This window comes from Desmodus rotundus, chromosome 2, assembly GCF_022682495.2.
Source record: "Desmodus rotundus isolate HL8 chromosome 2, HLdesRot8A.1, whole genome shotgun sequence".
NCBI lineage: Eukaryota > Metazoa > Chordata > Mammalia > Chiroptera > Phyllostomidae > Desmodus > Desmodus rotundus.
Window position 1 is genome coordinate 45,257,493 of NC_071388.1, and position 24,594 is coordinate 45,282,086.

Here is a 24,594-nt window from a genome sequence, read left to right on the forward strand (position 1 = left end):
ACTTAGAGGCATTAAATAACTGGCTCCCAGGCACACAGATAAAAGTGGTGGAGAGGACAGGCATTCAAATCCAGGTGGGCTGGCTCCTGAATGTAGGCCCTTAACTTCTACTCCGTGCCATTTCTCCCTCCTTTTCTATGTTGCTTATAGGGGTCAAGCCCTGTTGTAAACATTGGAAATATAAAGATAAAAAGGATGTTTGTTTTCAATCCAGTTTAAAAATTTGAACATGCATTTCCCCCCAAAGGATATATAAATGACCAGGAAGCACATGAAAAGATGCTCCATGTGACTAATTACCAGATGGATAGATATGTAATAGAGCAAATGCAGTAAGACATTCATGGTAGAATCTGTGTGTCAAGCATACATGTGTTCATTGAGAAAAAGAGAGCACACGGCAGTTAAAATCCTCAGTGAGAAAGGGAGACCTGGGGATGAGCACTGACTTCTCACTTACCCACAGCCACGTAGTGGGCTTCAAAGCCCGTGAATCGCTCCTCATCAGAGAAATCTGACTGGAAAGTGATGGACATGAAGGAACCAGGGGAGAGGACCACTTCCTGGCCAGGGGTATGCTCAGTGTCTGTGTTCTCACTGCCACAGAAGATTGCCAGCAACTGGTCTTCAGTTTCTACCTTTGAGGTCAAAGAGAAACAGAACAAAATGAATGGCTTCCCAAATTAGATTCTCTGCTGGTCTCCTGCAGAAAAGAGGGAGGGGCTGCCCATGAATAGGCCAGGCAGCCTGGGGAACCCAAAGAGTAGAGATTAGGGATTCTGGGATTTAAGGAAAGACACATTACAGGTTAAATCAGAGTGGCCATTCAATCACTGTTTCATTCATTTTGTTTAGATCCATAAGGAGTAGCTTGACCTTTGTCATTCCCGCTGAGAACCAAGTGGCTACATCATTCCTGTTGACAACCAAATGGCTTATTTGTTGAAAATAACTCCATGTTAAAATTCAAAAGAGTTAGATAATCTCACAGATGGATTCTATATGCAACAGAAACTTACCACATTTCCAAAGAAAAGAAACTATATACAATATGGCATTCACTGAGCATTCAGAGTGTGTCTGACACTGGGCAAAGCAGATGACGGGGATAATAAGGATGAGACATAGAGCTGTGCATGGGGAGATGGCGTTCAGACTGATGAAGACACACAGAGCTATTATACAGTGTACAGGAGGTTTAGTGGAAAACAAGCTCCAGGAGTGCACTCGGAAGGTGAACTATCCCTATCAAAATGTAAGCTGCAGGACAAGAAGATTTTTCTTTACAGATGTGTCTTCAGTGCATGGAACAGGGCCTGGCACATAGCAGTTATTTGTTGTCAAGAACTCAAAGTACACGACCCATTATGAAAACAATGAGAAGCCAGGTAGTCTGTGGGGATTGTAGGAGATGCACTTAGAAGGACAAGCTGAAATTAGATACGGTTGACCTTGAATGCCATAATGATAAGTGACTCTTCCTTCTGTGAGTAAAGGGAAGACATCGACAACTTTTAAACAGGAAAGTCATGTCATCAGAACTATATTTAATAGGTAGTTTAAAAAATACCAAAACTACTGGAATCATCCAAAAATAGTGCATTTTTGTATATGTTTGTGGTAAGACTCAAGAGTAAAAATTGCCTGTTTGCTGAAAGAATTCACTACATTGGAAGAGCCAGAGGCCCTGTGTAAATTCAGAGACCCAAGCAGAGATCTTAAACTAGTTGTCTAAGCTGATTGTGTGTGTTGGTTTGGGAAGCACAATATGGCATCTGGTTTGTATTATTTATTTGACCACGAATACTTGGCTTACTCAGGACTCCATCATTTACACCTATCGCAATTCTTTTAGGCTTGTATTTGTGTTTGCAACTTCTAGACTGATGTTTTAGCCAAGATGCATAAGAAAATCTCTCACCAAGAATGGCTTCTGCTGCATTCCAAAGTCATTAAAGGAAAGTTCTCAGAGGCTGCCGATCTCTAGTAGATTCTAATGAATTCATTGTTTTGTTCTTTAGTTTAGTATGCCAGATTATCTTGACATTTGACACTTCTGTTTTGAAACTAACGATTTATTTATTTAAAATAAGTGGATGTTTTAAAGAAAAACAATTTGCCCTGGCAACAAAACACAAGGACAATTAATCACTAACTTTGAGAATTGAAGTGTAAACAGAAGATGAGATCATGGCTTTGCTATTTATTTCTTTTCTCTGCAGATACTAGCCAAACTCGCACCAGACTTTTTACTGTAGAATGTGCCTATCTGCACGCAGCCGAGATGTCACTTCCTTGCACATCGCAGCTGGCTTTTTCATTTTTGTTATCTGAGTTTTCCAGACAGCTAAAGTTTTACTTAGCTATAATTAAACATTTTTTAAACATTTTTTTGCTGTAATACTATTTAAAGTGCTTTATACAAATCTGCGTGCTTAGGTAAACATACTAACCCTTTCTTACAGATTCGGGATACTGTTATGAACATCAGCCATCCTGGGGATATTGCGTTGCATGATGTTGCCTGCCCTACATTGAACATCCCCAGACAATAATAATGCTTTTGCAATTCTTATATCTTTTTACGTGCTGTTTTATTTCCTGTATTTTTATGAGTTTATTAGCTGAAATATGTCATAAAAGAGGAAACAGTTGAACTGCTCTCCTCAGAACTTAATAAAAATAAGACTAAGGAGGTTTAGGCTGCAGGCCTCGGAAAGCGTTTCTGCTACGAGTGACTGTGTGGGCTGGAGTGCACGGTCACGGTGGTGGCCACTGATTTGGAATAATGGAAGGTGTGGTCGGAGGTCCTGAACCCTATTCCTGATCTGCAATTAACTATTGTACGGCCATCTCCTCTTGAGTTCTCATTTATTTACCTAACAAAACAGGGGTTAGAAATAGTTGAGCTCTATGTTCTCTCCCAATTCTGACATACTAGTATTCTAACAAGTCATCACTATATTCACACGTACAGGTCCATCCATACATACTAGAAGATGGTGAGCAGGAGTTTCGACACACAAACTGCTTCCTGCTGAAGGGTCTGATGAGCTTGAACTTGCTTGTAGTCTATAACCATATAATCCAAAATCAATTACTAATGAATATTGATGTCCTGAGTGTTAACGCTTCCAGACACAACAGCCTTCTTCCTGTAATTTGGGGTCCTCAATGTCTTTTGGGTTCTATAATGCCTTTAACATGGACACTTCCAAGTGAAACCGATCAGAGATGGTTTGGATTAGGGAGAGACCTTATATCTCCCAGGTTTAGGGAAATTTTCAAGTGGGCAGATAAACTGTCATCACCTGCAGAGTAACATTATTTTAGACACCAGGTAAGCATACCGCAGCTGAGACCCATGGGAAAATCTGAGCTTTGTACACCTTTAGCAGAAGGAAAGAGAAGGCCCTGGGACTCTGTGAATTCAGCCTGCAGCTTATAACAGAGTCCTGGAATATCAGAGCTGGGAGGGAGGGATATTTAAGAGCTATTTCGTATGCCCTTGTAGAGGAAACTGAGGTCTGGAGAGAGGAAGTGGGAAAGTGACTTGCTTAAGAGTAGAGAGATAACTTCAAGCATTTTCTGATATCAGTTGTGCTTTGGGAACAGTTCTGACCCTGGAGAAAGAAACCCACCAACCCAGGGAACCCGTGACAAAAGACATAAACACTTTGACAAACAGCTTGTCTGGCTCAAGGGCTTCTTGAAACCTTATCTTGGGTGCACAAACTATCTCCCAGAGAGGATGTGGCTCAGTGACAGTTCCAGCCGTAACCTAAACAGGCGGGGGTCACTGGCCCTAGTTAAAATTTGCAGCTGCTGCTATGAATTGTAAAATTTTGTAAAAATCATTTACCTCCAAGTACAGGTGGAAGATTGAGCCCTGGCTTCTGTTTGGATTGTTCCATTTCTAGGGTCTTCATGTTACCATGATGGAGGGAAATACCTTACCACATGAAGACATAAAATGCATGATAATAGAGAACCAAGAAGCATTCAGTTAGGGAACCACAGACTCTTCGTTTTTTATACCTTATACGGGCAACTGTTTCCTTTTAGGATATTGTTATTTAGGGTACTGACATATGGATGCATGTCCTCAATTTGATTTCTTTCAACTTATTTCAGCTATTATTTATACACCAAGTTCTGTCTGGACTATACTGTGGAGAATGCCAGAAAATACTTATTTGTTGCATGAGCTTAATATGTAAGTCCCTGCTTCTTGGAATGTGAAATTTAGTAGGAGAATAAGATACGCACTCAAATGTATGTGTGTTAGGGCATGTCAGGGTATAGTTATTGCAGTGAAAGATAGGAAGACCCAGGGGTTTAAGAAAGGGAACAAAATAGCACCCAGCTGAAAGGAATCAGGAAACATGTAGGAAAAAGAAAAAGTTCTTTGAGCTGGAGACTGGAAAGCGAGTGGGATTTAGGCTGGTAGAAATAGTAGGTGGAGAGAGTTGAGGGATCACAGGGAGGGTATCCAGGCAGAGGGAACCGATGGTCTGTAGGTTTTCAGAGCCTCAGCCCCCCCTCCCTTCCCACCACCACCTGATGTAGGAAAGGGCTTCCGTTGAGGACAGAAAGCTGGAAAGAGAGATCTAAGGGGGAAAAGCCTGAGTCTGTTTTCTATGAATTTTCTACTTCAGTAGAATCAGCACAAAACCCCTACAAAACTAAGGCAGGGCAGCAGAAACGTTGGCCAAATTTCTGTGGGAGGACAGCTACCGCTACTTTCCACATGTCCATAAAGTCATCAGAATTTAACAAATATACTGACGGCTACCCGTTAGTTCCTTGGAGCAATGGATAAAGAAGGTAGCTTAGGAGTGATTGTTCTTATTTTGTAAATGAAAAACCCGAAGCCTAGATGATGCTTAAATGAATCAGACAGGGTCATTATTTAGTGAGTGAAGGCTCCAGGTCCACAACTGCAGCATTTGATTCCATAGACAATGACACTCGTGTTCCTTTAAGGCAGAGGCCCACTAACAAAGGCTGTCCCACAGATCCAGTGGCTCAAGGCTTTGTTGGTCATTGTTCAAAAGCTACGTCCTGGAGCCCCTTTGATATCTCCTCTGGGCCCTTGAAGAGGTTTTCAGAGTTAATTTAGGCAGACATTCAGAGAGTGTGGGGCATTGTCCTGTTGTCTGTTAATTAATCTGGGACCTACATTCCCAGAGTCTCCTTCACTGTATAGTTCCAGGGTAGGGCTGGCCAAAAGAGGAACTTGTGTGAGTTGAGAACACAACAGTTTTTTACTCTCTGAAGATTCTTACGTGATCAGATACAGACATGAGCAGATGTGGATGTACCAAATAGGTTATAACTTGTGCTCGCTCTCTTTGATCTGCATCCAGCTCTCCTTTTCAACTACTGTCTCTGATGATAAGCGGTGGCCAAGACCTACCACCAGATGCTTGCAGATGGACCCACAGTGGTGGCAGCTGCTCAGAGCCAACAGCTTCTCATAGACCTCCCCCCATTACTCCCCTTTCACAGCCTCACTTTAGTTCCTTAGATGGGCTTAATTCTTGGATTGCTCTGCATATACCATCATTCCCACCCATGCCAGGGGTTCAGTACAACTGATTAGGAGCCTTTCTGTGGTCTTCGAACTCTCTGTCATGAGAAGCTAGGACCCTCACTTTCCCAGCTCCTCCTATAATTATATATGAGTTCTAATGCCCATCCATAGCCATTATCTCAATACTTATAGAGGCTCTGTTTTCCTGACTGTACTCTGACAGACACCTTTGTTGACATCGGAAGTAGGATGCCAATAAAAGTGTCAAAACCTGGTGTCTGGTAACGAAAACTAGAACACACGGCTTCAATTTGGTTAGCAGTGAGGAAACTGCTATAGAAAGCTTCACAAAAGGTGACTTGAGTCACATAGTGGTGAAACAAGTGGCAAAACTTGCCTGTGACCACTTAGAAGGTAAAAAATATACAGTAATGAACTTGTGGACCTGGCTGAGGAGATCTCTATGTAGAATGCTGCCAGTGTCAGTGTGTGCTTCTAGCTGTGGATGGCAAGGCACTTCGGGAAGAAGTTAAGTGTTTGGTGTACAAGCAGACGTTAGAGGAAATACAAGGGCCCAGGACTAGCTGGGTTGGAAAATTAAGATTATTTCTCATGTCTAGTCTCTATACCAACAAAACATTTTAAAGGCAAAAATGACCTCGGGATAAAAATCATGTCAAAGCTCTGACTGTAAGATCCCTCATTAAAATGTAGAAGATTTAAGACAGTGCTAGAGCTCCCTATCAGCTAGACAAAGGGGTATTGAAGAATCTTAAAAGCACTGTCCCATTGCACCCAAACATGCTCTTCAAAGTAGGGAGAGAGGCCTATTTTGAAAAGAACTGTGAGTATTGTTTTTGTTTAGTGGAGTGGACTATGGTCTGATATATGAGATGCCAAAAATTTTTAAAGAGAGATGTACCAACCAGCTTGGACTAGAAATAACTGAGACAATTCAAAATAAGAAGAGGTCTGTAGATTCCCAGTTTCAAAGCACAAGAAATAGATGGAAAGATCTACTCAGCTGCAAATGGGCCATTTCTTATGGAAAAGGAAGGCTGTCTCAGCAGGTGAAGCTGAGAAGCCAGAAGGCAGAGCCAAGAAACACAGAGAGCAATAGACGGGGGAACTGCTCTCAGGGAGCAGAACTGGGCTCTAATCCAGAACTGGTCTCTGGAGCAGGCAACACGTGCCTGGCTGGATTCCAGATTACTATGGATCAGGAACTGTGTGTGATATGCCTCCCTCTCCTCCCAGTTTTCAATGGGAGTTCTATTATGGTCATCTTGTGCTTGTGTCACCAAGACAAGGAGATTAATGGGTGGGTGTAAGTGGACAGATGAGGGGAGGAAGAGGAATTCCTTGCTATGGAGTTCATGAAGACTTTTGGGGGTAGGAAGAGTTGAGAGAGAGAGACAGATGGAGAGAGAGATCAGTGGGGGAGGGATTGAACATTTAAGAATGTGGTAAGAACACCTCTCCCCCCTTTTTTTTTGTTTGTTTCTCAAGAGAGTGGCTTGAATTGTGCATTGCTTTCAGTATTTTACATTTCCTGTTTTTTGGATGTAACTCCTTACTGAGACCGAGTCATGTGGGACATTATCATCTTTATTTGAGTTGAACGTCTTCACCAGTTATTAGATGTCTGGGAAATAAATTCTCTTTGTAGGTTGAAGTGTATTCCTCAAAAAGATATCTTCAAGTCGTAACCCTTGGACTTGACTTGACCTTATGTGGAAATAGATCTTTGCCTATGTAATTAAGATGATAGCACACGGATTCTCTTGGATCCTATTCCAGGAACTCCTGCCCTTATAAGAAGAAGGAAACTTGAACACAAAGACACACAGAGGAAAGTATAAAGACAGAGGCAGAGACTGGAGATGTGCTGCACACCTAGGGAATGTCAAAGAGTGCCAAAGCTAGAAGGGGCAAGGAAGGATTCTTTCCTAGAGACTTCAGTGGAAGCAGGGTCCTGCAAACACCCTGATTTCAGACTCTGGCCTCCAAAACTATGAGAGAATAAACTTTTATTGTGATAAGCCACCTGGTTTATGGTAGTTTGTTACACCAGCCCTAGGAAACTAATAAACTCTGAATACAGGTTTTTTGATCTGTCAAATAGTGAAAGTAAGAGTATTCGTATCACAGGAATGTTGTAAACACAACATGAGTTAATATATGTGAAACATTTAGAAAGGTACCTGGAATATAGTCAGCACTCAGTAAATTAGTGAGAACGGGACTGCTGAGATCCAGCCAACTGAAATGATAGCTTCCTGAACTTGCAGCTGTCCCAGTAGGATGTGGGTAATTTCACACATTTAAAGAATCAAGAGACTGGAACTGGCCCGGGATATATCTTTTTGTTTCTAGGTTCTACTCCATTCCTGACCTCACTGAAGCCATAAGCACCAACTTCCCTTTTTATGAGACTCCCAGGTCCCAGTCTGACGGAACAGAAAGGGAACCCAGAGGTCCCTCTCAGCCCAGCCTCCTTATTTGACAGGTGGCCTCTTAGGTCCCTTTGGCTCTCTGTACTTTACAAGCTTCCTCACAGTCCTGAGAGGTGGGCGACACAGTAAGGATCTTACCCTTATTTCATGAGAGAGGATGAGAGTAATGCGAGGGATCTCTAAAAGCTTCCACCCACAAGAAAACAGTGTTCAGTCCAGGAATCTCTTCATTTTCTTGTGTTTCAAAGAGTTTTGCTAGATATGTGGATTTAGGCCAACGACGTGGTGACAGCCCTGGGCCCGGGACTCCTGACTCACACGTGAGTGCTCGGTGCTCCTGAAGTCACCCCCACCGCAAGTCCACCACTTCCAGGGACTGTGCCAGGGGTTAACAGCCCAATGTTGCTATTTTACACAGTTCAAATTACAGGCAAAGATGATGAAAAGGAGCAAATTAAAGGTACTGGATGCCAGACAAGAACCTGGGACTAGAAAAAAAGATGTGTGTGTGTGTGTGTGTGTGTGTGTGTTTTGTATTTCCGAAGCTCTTGAAAGCCATGTAAGTAAAGAAAAAAAAAAATAAGTCTAAGATCCAAGGTGGCCTCAGTTGATGCTTCCTAAGTTCTGGCCCAAGTCAGTTAGCCATAAAAACAATGCAAATAATAACAACAACAGTTGTATTGGGTTGGCAAAAAGTCTGTTTAGTTTTTTGTGTAAAATAAAAGACACATTTTTCATTTTCACCTATAACTTGATTTCGATATTTTGAGTATGTCAACCATCTCCTGCTATTGGCTTCTTGTGGGGAGAGGGCAGGGGTGCTGCTAAACATCTTCCAATGCATAAGACAGCCCCACAACAAAGAATTATTCAGCCAAAATGTCAGTAATACAAGAGACTTTGCAAACTACTTTTGACACATTTGATCAGTCATAGCACCTTCTCCATACACTGCACAAATCTGTTTTTGTGTTTTGGTTGCATTTTACCTTTCTTAAAGTAATAAAGCATAACATGCCCCCAAAGTTGCATATTTTCTTCCATCTTCAATATTAAACTGGCTGCACAAAAATTCACCAATTTTGATAAGTTTTTTTAATACACGCTGATATGACAGCTGTCACAATGCAATCTAACAAAATTGTTTCAAATGAAGTTAAAGACACCTAAGCACTACTAGAGCCGTCGTACTGAAAAACAAACATTTTGGCCAGCCCATTGGTAGTAATACTCCCCAGTTCTGTGTGAAACTGTCCACTTAGCAGGATATTTTCACGTTCTTTTGATGGCAGTCTTGTAATGAATGTACTTCAGGTAGTTGTGATTCTGGGCCCAGAGAGGTGACATGAGTCCCCAAGGCCATATATCCTAGGAGTAGTAGACCTGAGACAAACTTCAGATGTCTTGTCTTCCAGCCCTGGTCAATAACTGGAATCAGACAACCACAGAATGTCTGATATAGAAAAGACATCAAAGGCTATCAAGTCTATCTCTTTCCTTTCTTAGGTGGGGAAGGTGAGGCCCAGAGAAGTGAAGCAAACTGGTTCAAAGTCACAGGGCCAGATAACAGCAGACCAGGATCAGGGCCAAGGTATATTGACTGTCCCAGTACAGTGTTCTTATTTATTTGTTAGTCAGAGTAAACACCTGCAATGGGGAGCCCCTAAGAAGCTACTGTGTACAGGCACATGCTGACAACTTTAACACTCTGGGGGTCTGAGACACAGCTCCCTCCCCAGTCCTTAGAGTATGAGATGCCCACTGCTAAGGCAAGGATTGCCCTCCATTTGAAGGGAGGGCTCTGGTCAGAAAAGGGCATGGTCTCCAGGCAGCATGAGCAGGGAGAAGAAAGAGCTGGCTGGGGAGGAGTTGCTGGGAGCCTGGGAAGCAGGCTTCCTGCAGGTGGGAAGCTGGCAGTGCCCACTGTCTCAGCATCTCAGCGGGACCAGGGTTGGAGGTGGGGCACAGGGGAGAGTGTGGGAATGAGGCTGGGAAGGCGGGCCAGGAAGGATTCATACCCTTGTGGGTCTGTGAATGGTTCAGACTCCCCACCTGACCCCTTGGTGACTTCAGGCCCATTCACATGCAAATTCTCTCAGGGACTGGAGGCCTAGCCCTAAACAGTTGGAGACAGGAAAATTGCTGGAGCACAGCTGAAAACAAAGCCTTGCTGTCTCCTTCCACACCAGAGGCAGCCAGGCTCAAGGTATGTCACGGTCTGGACTGGAGTGAAAGTACTGATTAAGTGTCCAGTGGAGAGAAGGGACCCGCCAGGGGCTGGTGTCAGCCAGTAGTTTCCAGGAATGTGTGAGCTGGTGTGTCCCTCTGCCACCTCCCAGGACCGTGCCGCACCCTAGCCCAAATGTACCTCCTCAAATTTTCCCATGGAAATCCTCCCAGAGAGCTTCAATAGGGGCCAAACAACCTGGATTCTGGTCACTGCTGAGCCATTCCTGTGTCATGTGTCACTTTAACCTCCCCAGTCGCTGGTGCACTGGAGCTGGCTTGTACCAGCTTACAGGAACCCGTTGGCAACTTTTCAGGGCTTTCTGTGACCCTGTTGTTAAATACAGCCTTCATTAAAAAAATTAAGTTCAATAAGCTTACATGTAAAGAATATATATTAAAAGCAAACTATATAAAAACTCATCACCTCCTAACTAGTTTAGCATCTTACTATTATCTATGCTCTTGAGATAGCAATGTCTAGTATATGAGTGCTGAGTGGTGTGCCCTTCTCCCCAGCTTCCAGGCCGTCCCCCTTGCCTGCCCATCCAGATCCAGTTGTTAATCATTGACAAGCACACAATTGTGTTCAGGCTGAATTTTCATAAACGTACACTATGGACATTAATTCATTCCTCTAAGAGCCAGGAGGTCAAATGAAAGAAACATTGGTGTGAATACAGCTTGTACCGTCTGCCACTGCCTGTCAGCATTTAGCAGAAACCCTATTGCCCAGCCAGCCGCATGGTCGGACTCGCCATCCCTGCTCCCCATCACACCTCTGTCTCTTCCTTTCCCTCCTGCCCCAGCCACACCGCCACCCCTGCTGTTGTTCAAACACACCAGGCACTTGGCCACCTTGGTGCCTTTGTCCCAGCTGTTCTCTCTGGTAGAAATGCTTTTCCCCAGAAAGTCACACATCTTTGCTCAGAAGTCACCTTCCCAATGAGGACTACAGTGACCAACATATCTGAGTCATAACCCCCACCCCGACTCAACGGGCCTCTCTTTGCCCTGCTTTATTTCATTTATTATCCTATCACCTTATGACTCACTATGTGATTTATTTATGAGTTATGTTTAATGTCATTGTCCCCCAGTGCAATGTAAGCATCCTACAGGCAATGAATTTTTGTTTTAATTAGTGTTATATCCCAAGCTCTGATCAATAGGAAGCATTCGATAAATAAATTTGTTGAGTGAATGAATACCTCCTATTCCCTAACTTTTTCCTCTATGAATGAGCACAGCAGAGTAAATCCAAGTTCTGCTTGGGGTGTCTGAGGTGCATCTGAGAGCAGCCTGCGTACCCACAAGCACACAGATTTGCATGCCAGGCGCATCCATACCCCCAAGCACTCCCACCTCACACTCCCTCACACTTGAGCACATTCTCTGCCCCAGCACTCTGACCGTCCTTCTGTTTTTCATCACGCCCTAGCTTGTACTGTTTGCACTTCCTGCATAAAATAAGCTCCCCCCCCCACCCCGCATTTTCTGAAGCTCATTTTCACTTCTTGATTCTTCTGAATCAGCTAGAATTGGTGTTTGGGCCCTGGTATCACCGGAGTGAAAGAATTCCACCAGGGAATACAATTAACATTCATGGGAAACATTTACCCATTTCTCATTTCTCTTTGCTTTCAGGGTTCAAGGCCTCCTGTCCACTCCCATAGAATTAGCAGAACTACTGCAGTAGATGGGGTCAGCCACAGCCTGAAGGTCGAGGGCATGTGCTGAGCAAACACAGAGCTCTGCACAGAAATCAGGGGTGGGGCCAGAGGAGTCAGTTTAGAGCAGGGACTCAGCTCGCAGTTAAGTATGCAGCAGGATGCAGATTGACCAATTAGGCCTGAGGCAGGGGGTGGTGGCCTGGGAGGTGCAGACCTCAGGACTGGAAGGGCTTGCAGAGGCCAGTCAGTCCAGTGTTCTCACTGGGAAGGTGGGGAAGCTGAGGACCAAAGCATCGAGGTGACTTGCCCAATGTATCAGCAGAAGTCAGTGGCTAATTTCTAGACCAGAGTCCTTTCTTTTATGCTCACTACAAGGAGACATGCCTTTTTCTGCTCTGCCCAAGGACTGTGCTCACTGCTGGGGAAAAAAACACAGACAGGGGCTCTGAACTCATGAGGCTGAGAGTCTGGGAGAATGACCTTGAGTTCACCATGAGAACTTCTGTACCACAAACAGATAAATTTGGCATTCCCCATCCTTCATAGCTCAGACTCCATTTCCATCTTTTTTGTAAAATATTTTTCTCTCAAAATCAGAATAAAAGAGTTCTTTAACAAAATATAGACAACAGAGGACAACCAAAGACCTTCTGTTTTACTAAATTTTAGTAAATTACCCTCTTTACTAAATTGCCTTGGGAAAAAATGCATAGCCAGGAAGCATATCAAGGTCTCTTCCATGATAAAAGCCTGTTCTGAGAGGGGCCAAGTGGTGATAAAAATCATGACTCGGGAGTAAGAAGACCAGGAACTGAGACCTGGTTTTCTGTGGAGACTGGGATAAATCCATTTAAGTTTTTCTGTGTTCAGTTTTCTTTTCTTTAAATTAAGTGTAATAATCCCTGCTCTTCCTGTTCCATGAGAATGAAGAGCAGCAGCAGATAAGAAACTGTCATAAATTTGTGTTACTACAAGGTCACACACAGGAGAAATAACCTCTTGGATTTGGATAGTCCTTTCAAAGTACCTTTCTACGAACTGCCTGACAAGAGTGAGGTCATGGGTAGTCAGTTGGTGGTAGAGTCAGAGCAGATGAGAAAACGGACATTTATTGAGCATCCACTGATACCAGCAGGCCCTCTATTACTCACACCATTGCCGTCATCACCACTATAACAGTATTGATGGAGCTAATCACACGTGTCTTGGACATATATCATCAAAGCATCTATCCCATTTGGCATTCACAAGAAGCTCATGAGATAGGCATTATTATTACCCCCATTTTAGTCTAAGACGTGGAGGCAGGACCCGCCCCCAGGTCTGACTGGCTCTAGAGCCTGACTCGTGAACCACTGAGCATGACTGCCTTTTGCAGTGTTAATTCCACTTACAGCCATTATCTCATTTCAACCTTCCCACAACCTTTGAGAAAAGTACCGTATCATTATAAACTTTTTTTTCTGTACTGTTGACAAAACCAATGCTTAGGGAAATCGAGAAGCTTACAGAATTTCACTGTTGAGTTCCTAGTTACCCCTCAAGACTTTTCTCAAACATTAACTGTTTCCAGAGCCTTTCCTGAACACACAGAAATGATCACTCCTCAACTTATACACTGCTTTATACCCCTTGTGTTAATTGCCCAGCTTTAATTTATTAATTATGCACTTGTCTTATAAAACACTACAACAGTGGGAATTCCTTGAGGACAGGCACTATTTTACATCTTCGTGGGCCCTGTCTTTGGTGCAGTGTCCAGATTATGGTAGGTTTTAAATAGGATTCTTGGACTTCACTCCATTGATGGTGTGGAGACATGGAAAGATTTTGAGAGTGGCATAGTCAAAGCAATATTTTTTCTTTGGACACATACAGAGGGTGGACTGGCTGGGGAGAGACTGACAGTTGGTAGAAATTTAGGAGGCTATTGCAACGGACTAGGTGAGAAGAAGAATTGCAACTATGGTGCTGACAGTGGAAAGAATGGAAGAAATGTTGAATACACCAAGGATAGAGTTAACAGGAAAACAGTGGTGTTACATCATGAGCATTTAATAGACGCCAACTGAGCTATATGAACTCAATGAGTAAAAGAGAGAAGAGAATAAAAACAGTGCAGGTGTTCATCGTCTCCCTTTCCAATGAACAGATGTCATGGAGTAAACTTGGAAATAGGATGAATGCACACGCTGTCCCCTTGGTGGTTCTGTATGTACTTCAGTAACTACAGCTCCAGGGCTCCTGTCTAAGCACAACTTGACCACTTCATCTGATGCTCAACCAAAGGAACTGTAATTTGTCACATTTCTGAGAAGAAAGTCCCCTCTGGGAGGTTGAGTAAATTTGACTATAGATAATATTTGCTTTCCATTATTCTTATATTATATTACACTTTAAAAAACCTAAGTATCCACAAAATGGGACTCCACTGTCATTTAATTTTTTTTCAAAGAAAGAAACTGAGAATCTTGAGATAACAATTTTGGTGCCAGTGTGACCTTGGCCAATGCAATGCGCTTCCCTAGGCTTTGATCATAATGATGAGAGAGTGGAACTATGACTTTTGTGGTCTTAGAGGCATATATGAGGTCTAGATTGGCCTTAGAGACCATCTTGTTCAGCTCCCTGTGTTTGAGAGGAGGAAACAGAGTCCCCTCTAGAAGTAGTCACTTGCCCATGGTTTACGTAGTTAGCAGAGAATGGCCACGAGAATCCAGGCCTACTGACTCCCTGGCCAGCGTTTGTGCTCTGCCCCTCACCTGCAGCATTAACCAGCTATGATCTGTATGCCTCGTCTGTGTGCTACAGGATCCACACTCTGTAGCTGTATTCCGAGGAATCAGGTGCTGTCATGCGGAGACTGCATGCACCTAAAGACCAAGGATTGTGGGAAATCGGGCCAGAGAGAGGGAGTTTCACAAAATGAGAGCATTTGGACCACAGCTTTGGGGTCCTGCTCTTCTTTAAGCTACGGCTATACAGTGTCACTAGTGTGGTCATCGGTACCCACACGGGCCAGCGTGAAAGGGCAGTCTGTGGGTTTGGGCTAGGCTAGGTTCCTGTGAACTGGAGGGTTCTTTAAACCCACTTTAAAGCTGCCAAGGGAATTAAGTCACAGAATGATAAAGCCTCAAAACAGGGGTTATTATCCCATCAAATGGAAATCAGTGATATCTGAAACTGCTTGGAAAAGGACAGCAGTAGCATAATGTGTTTACAGGTTTCCTTTAAATGGCCTGCCACTAAAGTGCTCCCAGCAGACTGCAGGCTCTTAGTGGAGTGCTTCCGGCCATGGAACTTTGGGAAGTGGCTGTTGCGACATACTATACTACTGTCAGTTTCTGGCATTATCCTAACTAGGAGAATGAGAGTTTGGTGGGGTCATCTGGAAAGTCCTGGCAAGGAAGATTAGGATTAGAATTCTGGAATTCAAGGGACTTTAAAGATCATTCTATCTACCACCCACCACCACCCCCGCCATGGAACAGATGAAAAAACAGAATTTGGAGAGGAGTGTTCACTTACTAGGTGTGGTGTGGCATACTCATACATAATGCAGATGGAAAGGGAAGAGCTTCCCTCTCATTTGTAGCAGGAAAGACATATATTCTGGGGATGAAGTGTGGGGGCACATTAGAAAAAGTGAATGAGTTTCAACCATATGTAGAAGGTTCTGGGTTTGGCAGTACAGAAGCCAGAGTGCTAATCTTGTTCCTGAATTCTGAGCTTCTGTCTCCTTTTCTGTCCGATGGTAACTTAAGCAATAGTCAAGCTGTAATTCCTGAAAGGTGTGACCTTCAGGGTGACCAAGGAGGATGAGTGAGCAGAGTGAGCTTCAGAGCCCCTGGGGAAATAATATTTGAAAAACAACAATAACAAGCAGCAACATGGGACTAGAGGAGTCTCCAGAGGGCCCCAGCAGCCTGCCATTCTCTGAGTTCTCAACTCCAGGAGAGGGACTCTGCTGGGCATGGGGCAGGTGTGGCCAAGGACACAGGGCCCACCTCCATGTAAGCTCCACTCATCAGCTGACCAGAGCACAGTGTCCTGCAAAGGAAGGCCCTCTCAGGCCCCATGGCTGCTGGAGCCCCTGCAGGGAGGCCAATGCTGATGCTGGGATGGCATCTAGAAGGCAGTCAGCTGGGCAAGCACAAGCAGAGAAATGCATCTTGCCCTTGTTAATCCCTTCCTTCAAAGGTTTTGGAAAAGTGTGTCTGGATCAGATATACAAGGACTGTAGGGCACTTTACCTAGGCAACTCAGTCTCTGCATTGCTGGTTGCTCTTTTGGTTACAGGTCTAATTTTGGAGCAGAGAAAGTGCTACAAGATTTTTCTGTCCATTTCCAATCACTGGGGAATTAATGGCAGACGTGGGACTACAACAGGCATTTCTGAAACCCAGGCAAGAACCCATGCTACCCGTCCAGAAGGTCTAGCTCCATCTCCTTGGGCTTTCATGAAGATGTTTCACCTTTGTGGTTAGAAACCATCAATCAATTTCCAAAATAGTCTCTAGTCAGAAAGGTCAAGCTTTGGGTAGAAATATATTCCAGTGTTGTTAATTCAGTGTCAGAAAAGTTCTTCAGATTTTGTTGTTGCCCTTGAAAATTACCTTGTCATTTTTTCCACTACCAAATGCAGCTGATGTCAGCTCCTTAATCTGCTTTGCCAGGAGACTGCATTTATTTGGGGCAAAGGAATAAGTTAAATCCTCTACTGTGTGTTTATCATCTTTATAAAGGAGACCTAACAAAGTCAAACCTGGCATCTGTCTGAATAAGAGAAAACTTGTGAGAAATGATTGCTCAGTGCATATGAAATGAGAGTCAATTCTAGGGATGGAGAAGGGGGAATAAAAAAATAAGCCATTGTGACAGCTAAAGAAAAAAATTCTGTAATTTTCATGGTCGTGAGCCTGCAGCTACCAATAAAAGCAAGTGTTTTCACTGATACAACTTCTAGATGGTTGACATGTTTGAAAGTAGAGGGGGAAAAAGCAGTTAGAAAGTTCACATCTAGCCGTGCCCAAATCTATGGAATGTACTATCTTATTACGCCAATGCTTGGTCATTTTTCTGCTGGTTAAGTCTACTTTCCAACCCAAATATTTAAGAATGTCTTGGTTTTATGACCAGCATTAGTTAGGGACATGGGCTGGGGGATTCTGCCAACCTAATGCTCCCACTCATAATCCTTCTTCTTTTGGAGTTTGGTTCTGGCAGAGGCTAGATTATTTCCTGAAAGACAGAAATGACTTGTTTGTCAGAAATTTAAATTTAGGATGATGAACCCTTACTTGGAGAGGTGCCCCTGCCCTGTCCTTGTGACACAAGAGCTTGGTTCCATTTCTTCAGTCTTTTATTGTCACCACTCTTTTCCACCTTGTACAAGGGCTATTTTTCTGGGCTCATCTCTCTTTGTAAGGGACCAGATCTTTTGTACCTATAATTTCTCATAGTCCCCAGCACAGAACATTCAGAGAAGGGCAGCATCCCACAGAGCAGAGGATCTCAGATGGGGAGATTTTGTCTCTCTGGAATACTGGCAATGTCTGGAGACATTTTTTGGTTGTTAGAACTGGAAGGGAAAGTACTATGGGCATCTAGTGAGTAGAAGCCAAGAATGATGTAAAAAACCCTATAATTCTCAAAACAGCTTTCCTCAGCAAAGAATTATCTGGCTCAAAATGTCTATAGCACTGAAATTGAGAAACTTTGCCATGAAGTACCAATTTTGGAAGGTTTTGAAGTCACAGAAACCTCATTTCAGGTGATATTTTTGATGCAGACCCAACATAAATAACAAGTAACATCCAGCAATTAAAATGAGTTTAAGCAGGGTAGGCGTTCACAGCCCTGCTTACCAGGCCTGCCCCGCCCCTCGTGGCCCTGGTAAGCCTCTGTAGTATCCTGGGGCTCAGTGGAGCACAGCTTGTGGAGCCAGCAAAGCATGGGATTGGCAGTCACAAGACATAGGTTTAGAACATGATTCACCACTTTCTAGCCATACAACGTTGGGTGAGTTGCGTCACCTTCTTGGCTTTGTTTCTTGGCCTGTTAAATGAGATAGTAGTACCTATCTCACAGGATCATTTTAGAGGTTGTATAAGATTATAAGTGTAAAAGCACCTTGTAAAATCTCTGCTTTACTGTTGTTCAAACATCCTGGTTAATACAAAGGTAACTCTTGCTGAATTTCTGGCTGAGGAAAATGAGACGAAATAACAATATGCAAAGTCTACTCTGGTGTGGTTTGGTGAGAACTTCTTCCAGGAAGTCAGAGAAAGTATAGAAAGTAGGTACTCATTTTTATGAATCAGATACAACCTTAGTAAATTTGATCTCTCAAAAGTATTCCAACCATATTTTTTCATTACAAAAAAAAAAAAGAACTCCAACCTTTCTCAGCACCAGTTTTAAAGAACAGTTTCCCGCCCATGGCCTTGTTTCTGGGGTTTCTCTAAATTCCAGGGAACCATTGTGTTGATTATTTTCTGCCCCTCTTCCATGTTTTTTATTAACTTCACCTCTGATAGTGATCCCCCACCCTTGCCTATACCCTTTGCTGATAAAATACAAACTCCTTAGCATTACATTCAAGGCCTTTCAGAATCTCTCCCCAATCCAACCTTCCAATCTCACCTCCCACTGTCTACCACTACATACCCTACACTTCCCAAACCCTTGATCATTACTTAGGGAACTGGGCAATGCTTTCTGAAGCCTCAGTTTGGATGTGCTTCAGTCTGATTAATGTTTACTCTGGGGTCTCTGCCCTTTTCTGCTTTTTTTTTTTAAATTAAAGGTGTCCTTGGAGCAGAGATTAGTGAAAACATTAAAGACTTTGAGAACAGAAATAAAAAGGAGAAGCTGTGCTTGGCTGGGTTACACTTTGCCAGCCTCAGTTTCCCTTGTGGTCCTTTCTAGGTTTATGTACTCAGCCTGTACCTAGTGTGCCACCCACACCTTCGTTCATCAGGTGTAACCTTGTATATCCCCCTCATTGGGCTCCACCGTGGGAGGGTAAGCACAGCATCTAATTCACCTGGGCTTCCCTAGAATCGCTAACTCCCAGCGATTCTCTAGTAGAGATCCTGGCCCAGTCAGGGAACATCGGGGGTCTCACCTTCACATAGTCATATTCACAAAGGTAGGAGGATTCCAAGTTGAAGTGCATGAAGTAAAGCTTGATCCGAAATCCCTCTGGGACAGTGATATTCCAAGTCACTTTTAAATCACTCGGGTAGGAGTCTGGATAGCCAGGAGACTGGATCTGGCCAAACATGTTGTTAAGTTCCACAGTGTGGGCCAAAGCCTTCAACAAGGAGAAGCACAGAGCATGATAAAGAGGGAGCCACCTGAAAGACATAAAGGGATATGCTTACACTCATGGACACAGGTACCTCACCATTTAACTGAATCAGCAGCCCGGAGACCAAGTTCTCAGCATGTGTCTGCCACTGACAGAAGGTAGTGGCCTTCTGTCACTACTTTCCCCCATAGGCTGTGCATGCCTGGTCTAAAACACAGGAAGGTGGTAACTCAGTGATTCCTAAGGTTTCTTCCAGTTGTGTTCTTTTCAAGATTTGCTTATAGTATTAAAGTTTCCCAGCAAGTACCACATTTGGGACTCTGACACATATCATATTCCTGTTAAAAATGTAGATTTCATAATTAGGTGAAGGTTATCATTTTTTCAACTCAGCTTCATTTAAGAATCATAAATCCTTCCATTTTCTAAAAAGTAAGTAATAGTACCATAGTAATATTGGGATGAGATTTATACTCAGTGATGGGATCTGCAGTACCTTAAACAAAGTTAACAAAATTAAGGTATGCAAGAAAAAAATTTTTTTCAATGAGAGAGGTCTTTTCTGACCAGACGGAAACTCTGCCGGCTTTCAGGACACTGCCGGGAAAGCCCTGGGAACGGGTGGTAAAGAATCCTTACAATTGCTGGTCCCTGTGCCACATGTCATAACAGTCAAGACCAGGGGTCAGGCTTAAACGTTTGGTGGGAAATGTCCCTGGGCTCTTGGCTCTCCCCAGGCAAAACTGTGTTTCTCGAAGTTCCTGGAAGTTTCTGAGAAGTGGTCTGAATTCCTGCCACTGAGGAGACAGATCACAGTGACTTATGATGACAGAGTTTTTAGTTGTTCAGCAAATCCTTATTGAGGGCCTCTCTCAGCACATCCTTTGTCTAGGGACTTAGCTGCTGTCGTGCAGGGTTCTGGTCTTTTCATATGAATAATATGACTGAAGAGCTCTACTGTCTAATACACCAGCCACTAGACACATGGAACTATTTAAACTTAAATTTAGATGAACAAAAATGAAAGGGAGCTACACATTCATCTCAGTTTCATTAGTCACATCTCAAATTCTCAACAGCCACATGTGGCTGGCGGTTGCACGTTGGATGGCGCAAGTCTAGAGTATTTTTGTCATTGTGGAAAGTTCTTTTGGGATAATGCGACTAGGCTGTCTGACTCACCTGGGACATCACTGGATTATACCTATTGATCTGGTATAATCATTAATAGCACCTTCTTTCACTCTTATCATGTCTTGGCTGGGAAGTATAACTTAATAATGAAGATGAACTTGGCTACCTTCCCCACACCACCCCCTGAGCCACCAGTATTTGCCAGGACTTCTCTGAGACACAAAACCTTTTGTCCTGGTGAAAAAGTTAGTGGTGTCAACAAAGCCCCTGTCATTTTTTCCTGATTCTTTCCTGCCTGTCAAATCTAACAGTATTAGTAATAGAAAGAAAAAAAAATCCAGGTGAAGGAATTGTCCGTTCTGCCAAAATGTAGGATGTATTTGTGAGCAGTTTCAGTTTCATTTTTTATTTCTCCTAGCCTCAAAGAGTTTAGATGGACCCTTTCGCCCTGAAAGATGCCCATGGGTCATGAAAGAAGGGGACAGACCCAACTGTGGCTTTTCTTCTGAGGTCCCAGGCACAGTGTAGATTCCAGGACACCTTAGCTCATGGCCACCGGCCACCAGCTCCATCCTTCGCAGGCCTGGGCATATGAGTTTTTTCTTTTTTAAATTTAATCTTTTTTAATTAATAAAGAATAAGTAGCCCTGACCTGTGCGGCTCAGTTGGTTGGGCATCAACCTGCAAAGTGAAAGGTGTCCGGTTTGATTCCTGGTCAGGACACATGGCGGGGTTTCAGGTTTGGTTCCTGGTTGGGGCACGCATGAGAGACAACAGGTAAATGTTTCTCTCCCTTTCTTTCTCCCTCCATTCCTCCTTCTCTAAAAATAAATAACTAAAGTCCTTTTTTAAATAAAAAAAGAATGGATAAAACAAGTTTTTTTCTCTCTTGGTACATGTTGTTATAAAAGGACCGGAATCTTACCATTTATTTTTAGCTGTAGGAATCAAAGATAATGGACTGTTACAAGAGTTGCATAAGGGATGAGGAAACTCAATAAAACTCACAGAACATGCCTAAAGTGGCTGATGCAATAAAGAGGCAGAATGTCCAAGGCTGGTCAAAGCCCTAATGGTCAATATACACCATACCAGGGATCTAATAAATTGACCTCCTTTCTCCTGCAGCGAGACCTAAGGACCTTGAACTCAAACATCCCAAACCTGGCTCATCAGCTTCTCCTGTTAGTCCTATTTATTCTGCTTCCCATGGTCAATTAATTTAAATGTTCTAAGGTGGACTAGTGCTATTGCATCCTCAGTGATTACCCTGCCCCCACTTATTACCATTCAGCAATCTTCCACCAAAGTTGATTTTCTAAAACACAGATGTGACCACGCTGATCCACTGTGCCTGCAAAGTAAAACATCTGCTCCCGGGATGGCTGATGAGCCTTTATTGATCTAGTGCTGATCTGCCCGACTAGCTTCATCTTGGTGCCAGCCATGCTCTGGCATGTCATTCTGAGAGCACGCCATGCCCATCCGTACCTCCATCCCATTGCACATGCTGATCATTCCTCACTTGATTGTCTTATTTGTCGTCCACCATTGAGCTCAGAGCTTCCCAGGCTGTGGATTATCCTTCACTCCACAGCTCTTGGTAGTGCATGCTTCCACTAGAGCATGTATCAAACTGTACTGCTTCAGAGACACAGCCCCTGCAGTTAGATGTATTTGGGTTTAAATCCCAATTCTACTACTTACAGGCAATGAAATCTTGGGTAACTAGTGTCTCTGAGCTTCAGTTTACTCATAGATGAAATGAGAATTATAATCTCTAATGATAGGACTCACATGAGCATTCAAGATTTTATATATATACCTATATACTGTACAGTCTGACATATAATAGATGATGACTGAATGACTAAGCGGATGGATGAATGAATGAATGAAAGGGGAGGCACAGTTTTATATAACCAAAAAAGTCAATGCTGGGAAATGATACAAGCATTTTAGGATTAATAGTTACATCTTTGCTAATCAAGAAGCTGTTTCTCCCCAACCCTCTGTACCAAGTGTCCAGATGGATACACATGAATTTTTGAGTGTGTAAACCCAAGATAACTACATATATATGTATATATGTATACATACACACACACACATATACTATCTAGTTTTTCATATAATATTTACTTAAAAGGTAAATAGGTAAGTGTAAAAACACCCAAAGGGATATTAGTAGGGTGTTAACAATGGTTATCACTGAAGTGGGAATGAGTATTTTTAAGTTTATTTTTGTGTATACAAAATATTAAAATCTGTTTAGAAGGACCTGTACTATTTCTTCAATAAAAAGAAAACAATAAAGTTATTTAAATGTTTTCCAAGGCCCCTACAATAGCAACATGTGAGATGCAAACTAAAGAAACAAAACGTTTAATCCAGTTGCCAGGGTCAATATTTTTTTAAAGCACTCTGTTGGAGGAAGGGTCTGAGAGGCAGAGAGAAGGGAAGGCATGAGTCCAAGTCTCCCGTGAATTCGTAGGAAAGCTGAGTCTCAAAACTCTCACTTTCAGGGCCCAGGCAGCCCCATTTTCAAGGGAGGAAATGTACCAATGACAGCAGGGGAGGGAGCTCTTGGTCAGTGCTGCCTGGGGTGGGGGTGGGGGTGGGAGGGAGGTGGGGGAGAGTGCTGGGTCCTGGGTCAGAAGAACCAGGTTCAAGTCCAGGCTTTGACTTCATTTATCTGACCCATCTTGGGGAGGTCATGCAAGGTTTCAGTTTCTTTATCCATTTGGTGATAATAATGACTTCCCACTAGGACTGCTTCAGAGTAAAGGAGGGTTAGAAAGTACTTTGTTAACTGTGCAGCCCTGGGCAAACATTAGTTATGATTACTCTATCATGCTGCTTCCCGAAAAGCAAGGGGTAGGAGTTAGCATTGGCTCCCAAAGCGGATTTCCCTGCAATGGCGACATCCAGATTATGCAAGGCTGAAAGGTCAGCTTTCTTCATGTCTGCTTTTCCAGACCATGTGGAGGAGACTCTGAGCCTCCTAATGCAGGTCCGTCAAGGGCAGGCTGCTGACAGTCCCGGAGGCCCAGGACCGTGCTGTGTAGACAACTAGTTAGCTTGGGATGAAGGCCTGTGAATCTTTCTGTTCTATTTTGTTTGCATCTCGAAACAGTTGAACATATGAAACAAATATCTCCTTGCACATAATGGGCTTGAACATATGCTGCCTTGCTGTAGGGTCTGCAAATCAAAGAGTGTAAGTGGCGGCTTTCATTCCCCATCCCACTCTCGGAGAGTTTTTGGCTTCTTATACACCAGGCACCGGCTGTACAATTTCTGACACCTGCTATCTATTCTCTCGCTAATCAAAAAAGTTTAGCTACATTTGCTCAAAATGTCAAGAGTAACGTCTAAAGCTGAGATTGCATTGGCTCCACTGCAGGAGCAGGCTATTGGGAATGCACAAAAATGCCTGCATAGATCAGTGATTGTGCAACGCATGGTAGTTTCTATCCTCTCCATTCAGTGCCCTCATTTCAACCTACACTACACCCAGACTGTGTCTGAATCGAAGACTTGAAAGAGACTGTATAGATCCCTTTGACAACACCCTTACTTGACAGACGATGAAAGGATACCCCAAGAGGTGACATGTCATACCCAATACCATATGGTGAATTAGCTTCAACAGAAGAAGGGAATAACCGAAGCTCACAGAGGAAGCTGGGTCCATGCCCATATACCCAGGCATCTGGCCAAAGCAATTAATCCTGTGAAAAATAACTCAAAAACCCATGGCTTTATGTGAAAAAATTTTTTTTTAAGATACCAGTACCAAAGCCCCTGCCCAACAGATTCTAGTTTAATTGGTCTGAAGTGAGGTCTAGTCCTTGGTACTTTAAAGCACTACAGATGATTCTAATGTGCAGCTAGGAGTGAGAGCTGCCAGTATAGAATGTTACACTTAGTTGAGAGTTTGATAGAATATAGTAGAAAAAATCCTGGACTGAGAGCCCAAAGATCCAAGTTTAGGTCTGAGCCTTTCAAAAACTATCCGTGTGGCTTTGGGTAAATTGTTACCTGCTTTTATCCTCACTTTTCCATAAATCCTTACCTTATCCAAAATCTGAATACCAGAGGAGACAGTGTCTATAAAAAAAAAGTTTTGTAAACTCTGAAGTGCCTTTCTATGTGAGGCAAGACTCCTGGAAAACTTCTAGTGGAGCACTTTTTCAACAGTACTTTTACTAGTTAACAACCGAATTCAATTCAGCCAGTATTTATTGAATG

General features: G+C 43.1%; 1 protein-coding gene across 3 annotated transcripts in view; it reads right to left on the reverse strand.

The window, feature by feature from the left end:
- The window catches only part of MASP1 (MBL associated serine protease 1), a 63,168-nt gene that overhangs the window by 36,753 nt on the left and 1,821 nt on the right, over positions 1–24,594 (reverse strand). For all 3 annotated transcript variants that reach the window (XM_024560952.4, XM_024560946.4, XM_024560977.4), the window contains exons 2-3: positions 19,021–19,252; positions 461–638 (exon numbers count right to left, since the gene is read on the reverse strand). In XM_024560952.4, the coding sequence (XP_024416720.3) occupies positions 461–638; positions 19,021–19,252 (410 nt within the window). The remainder of the gene's footprint in view (positions 1–460; positions 639–19,020; positions 19,253–24,594) is intronic.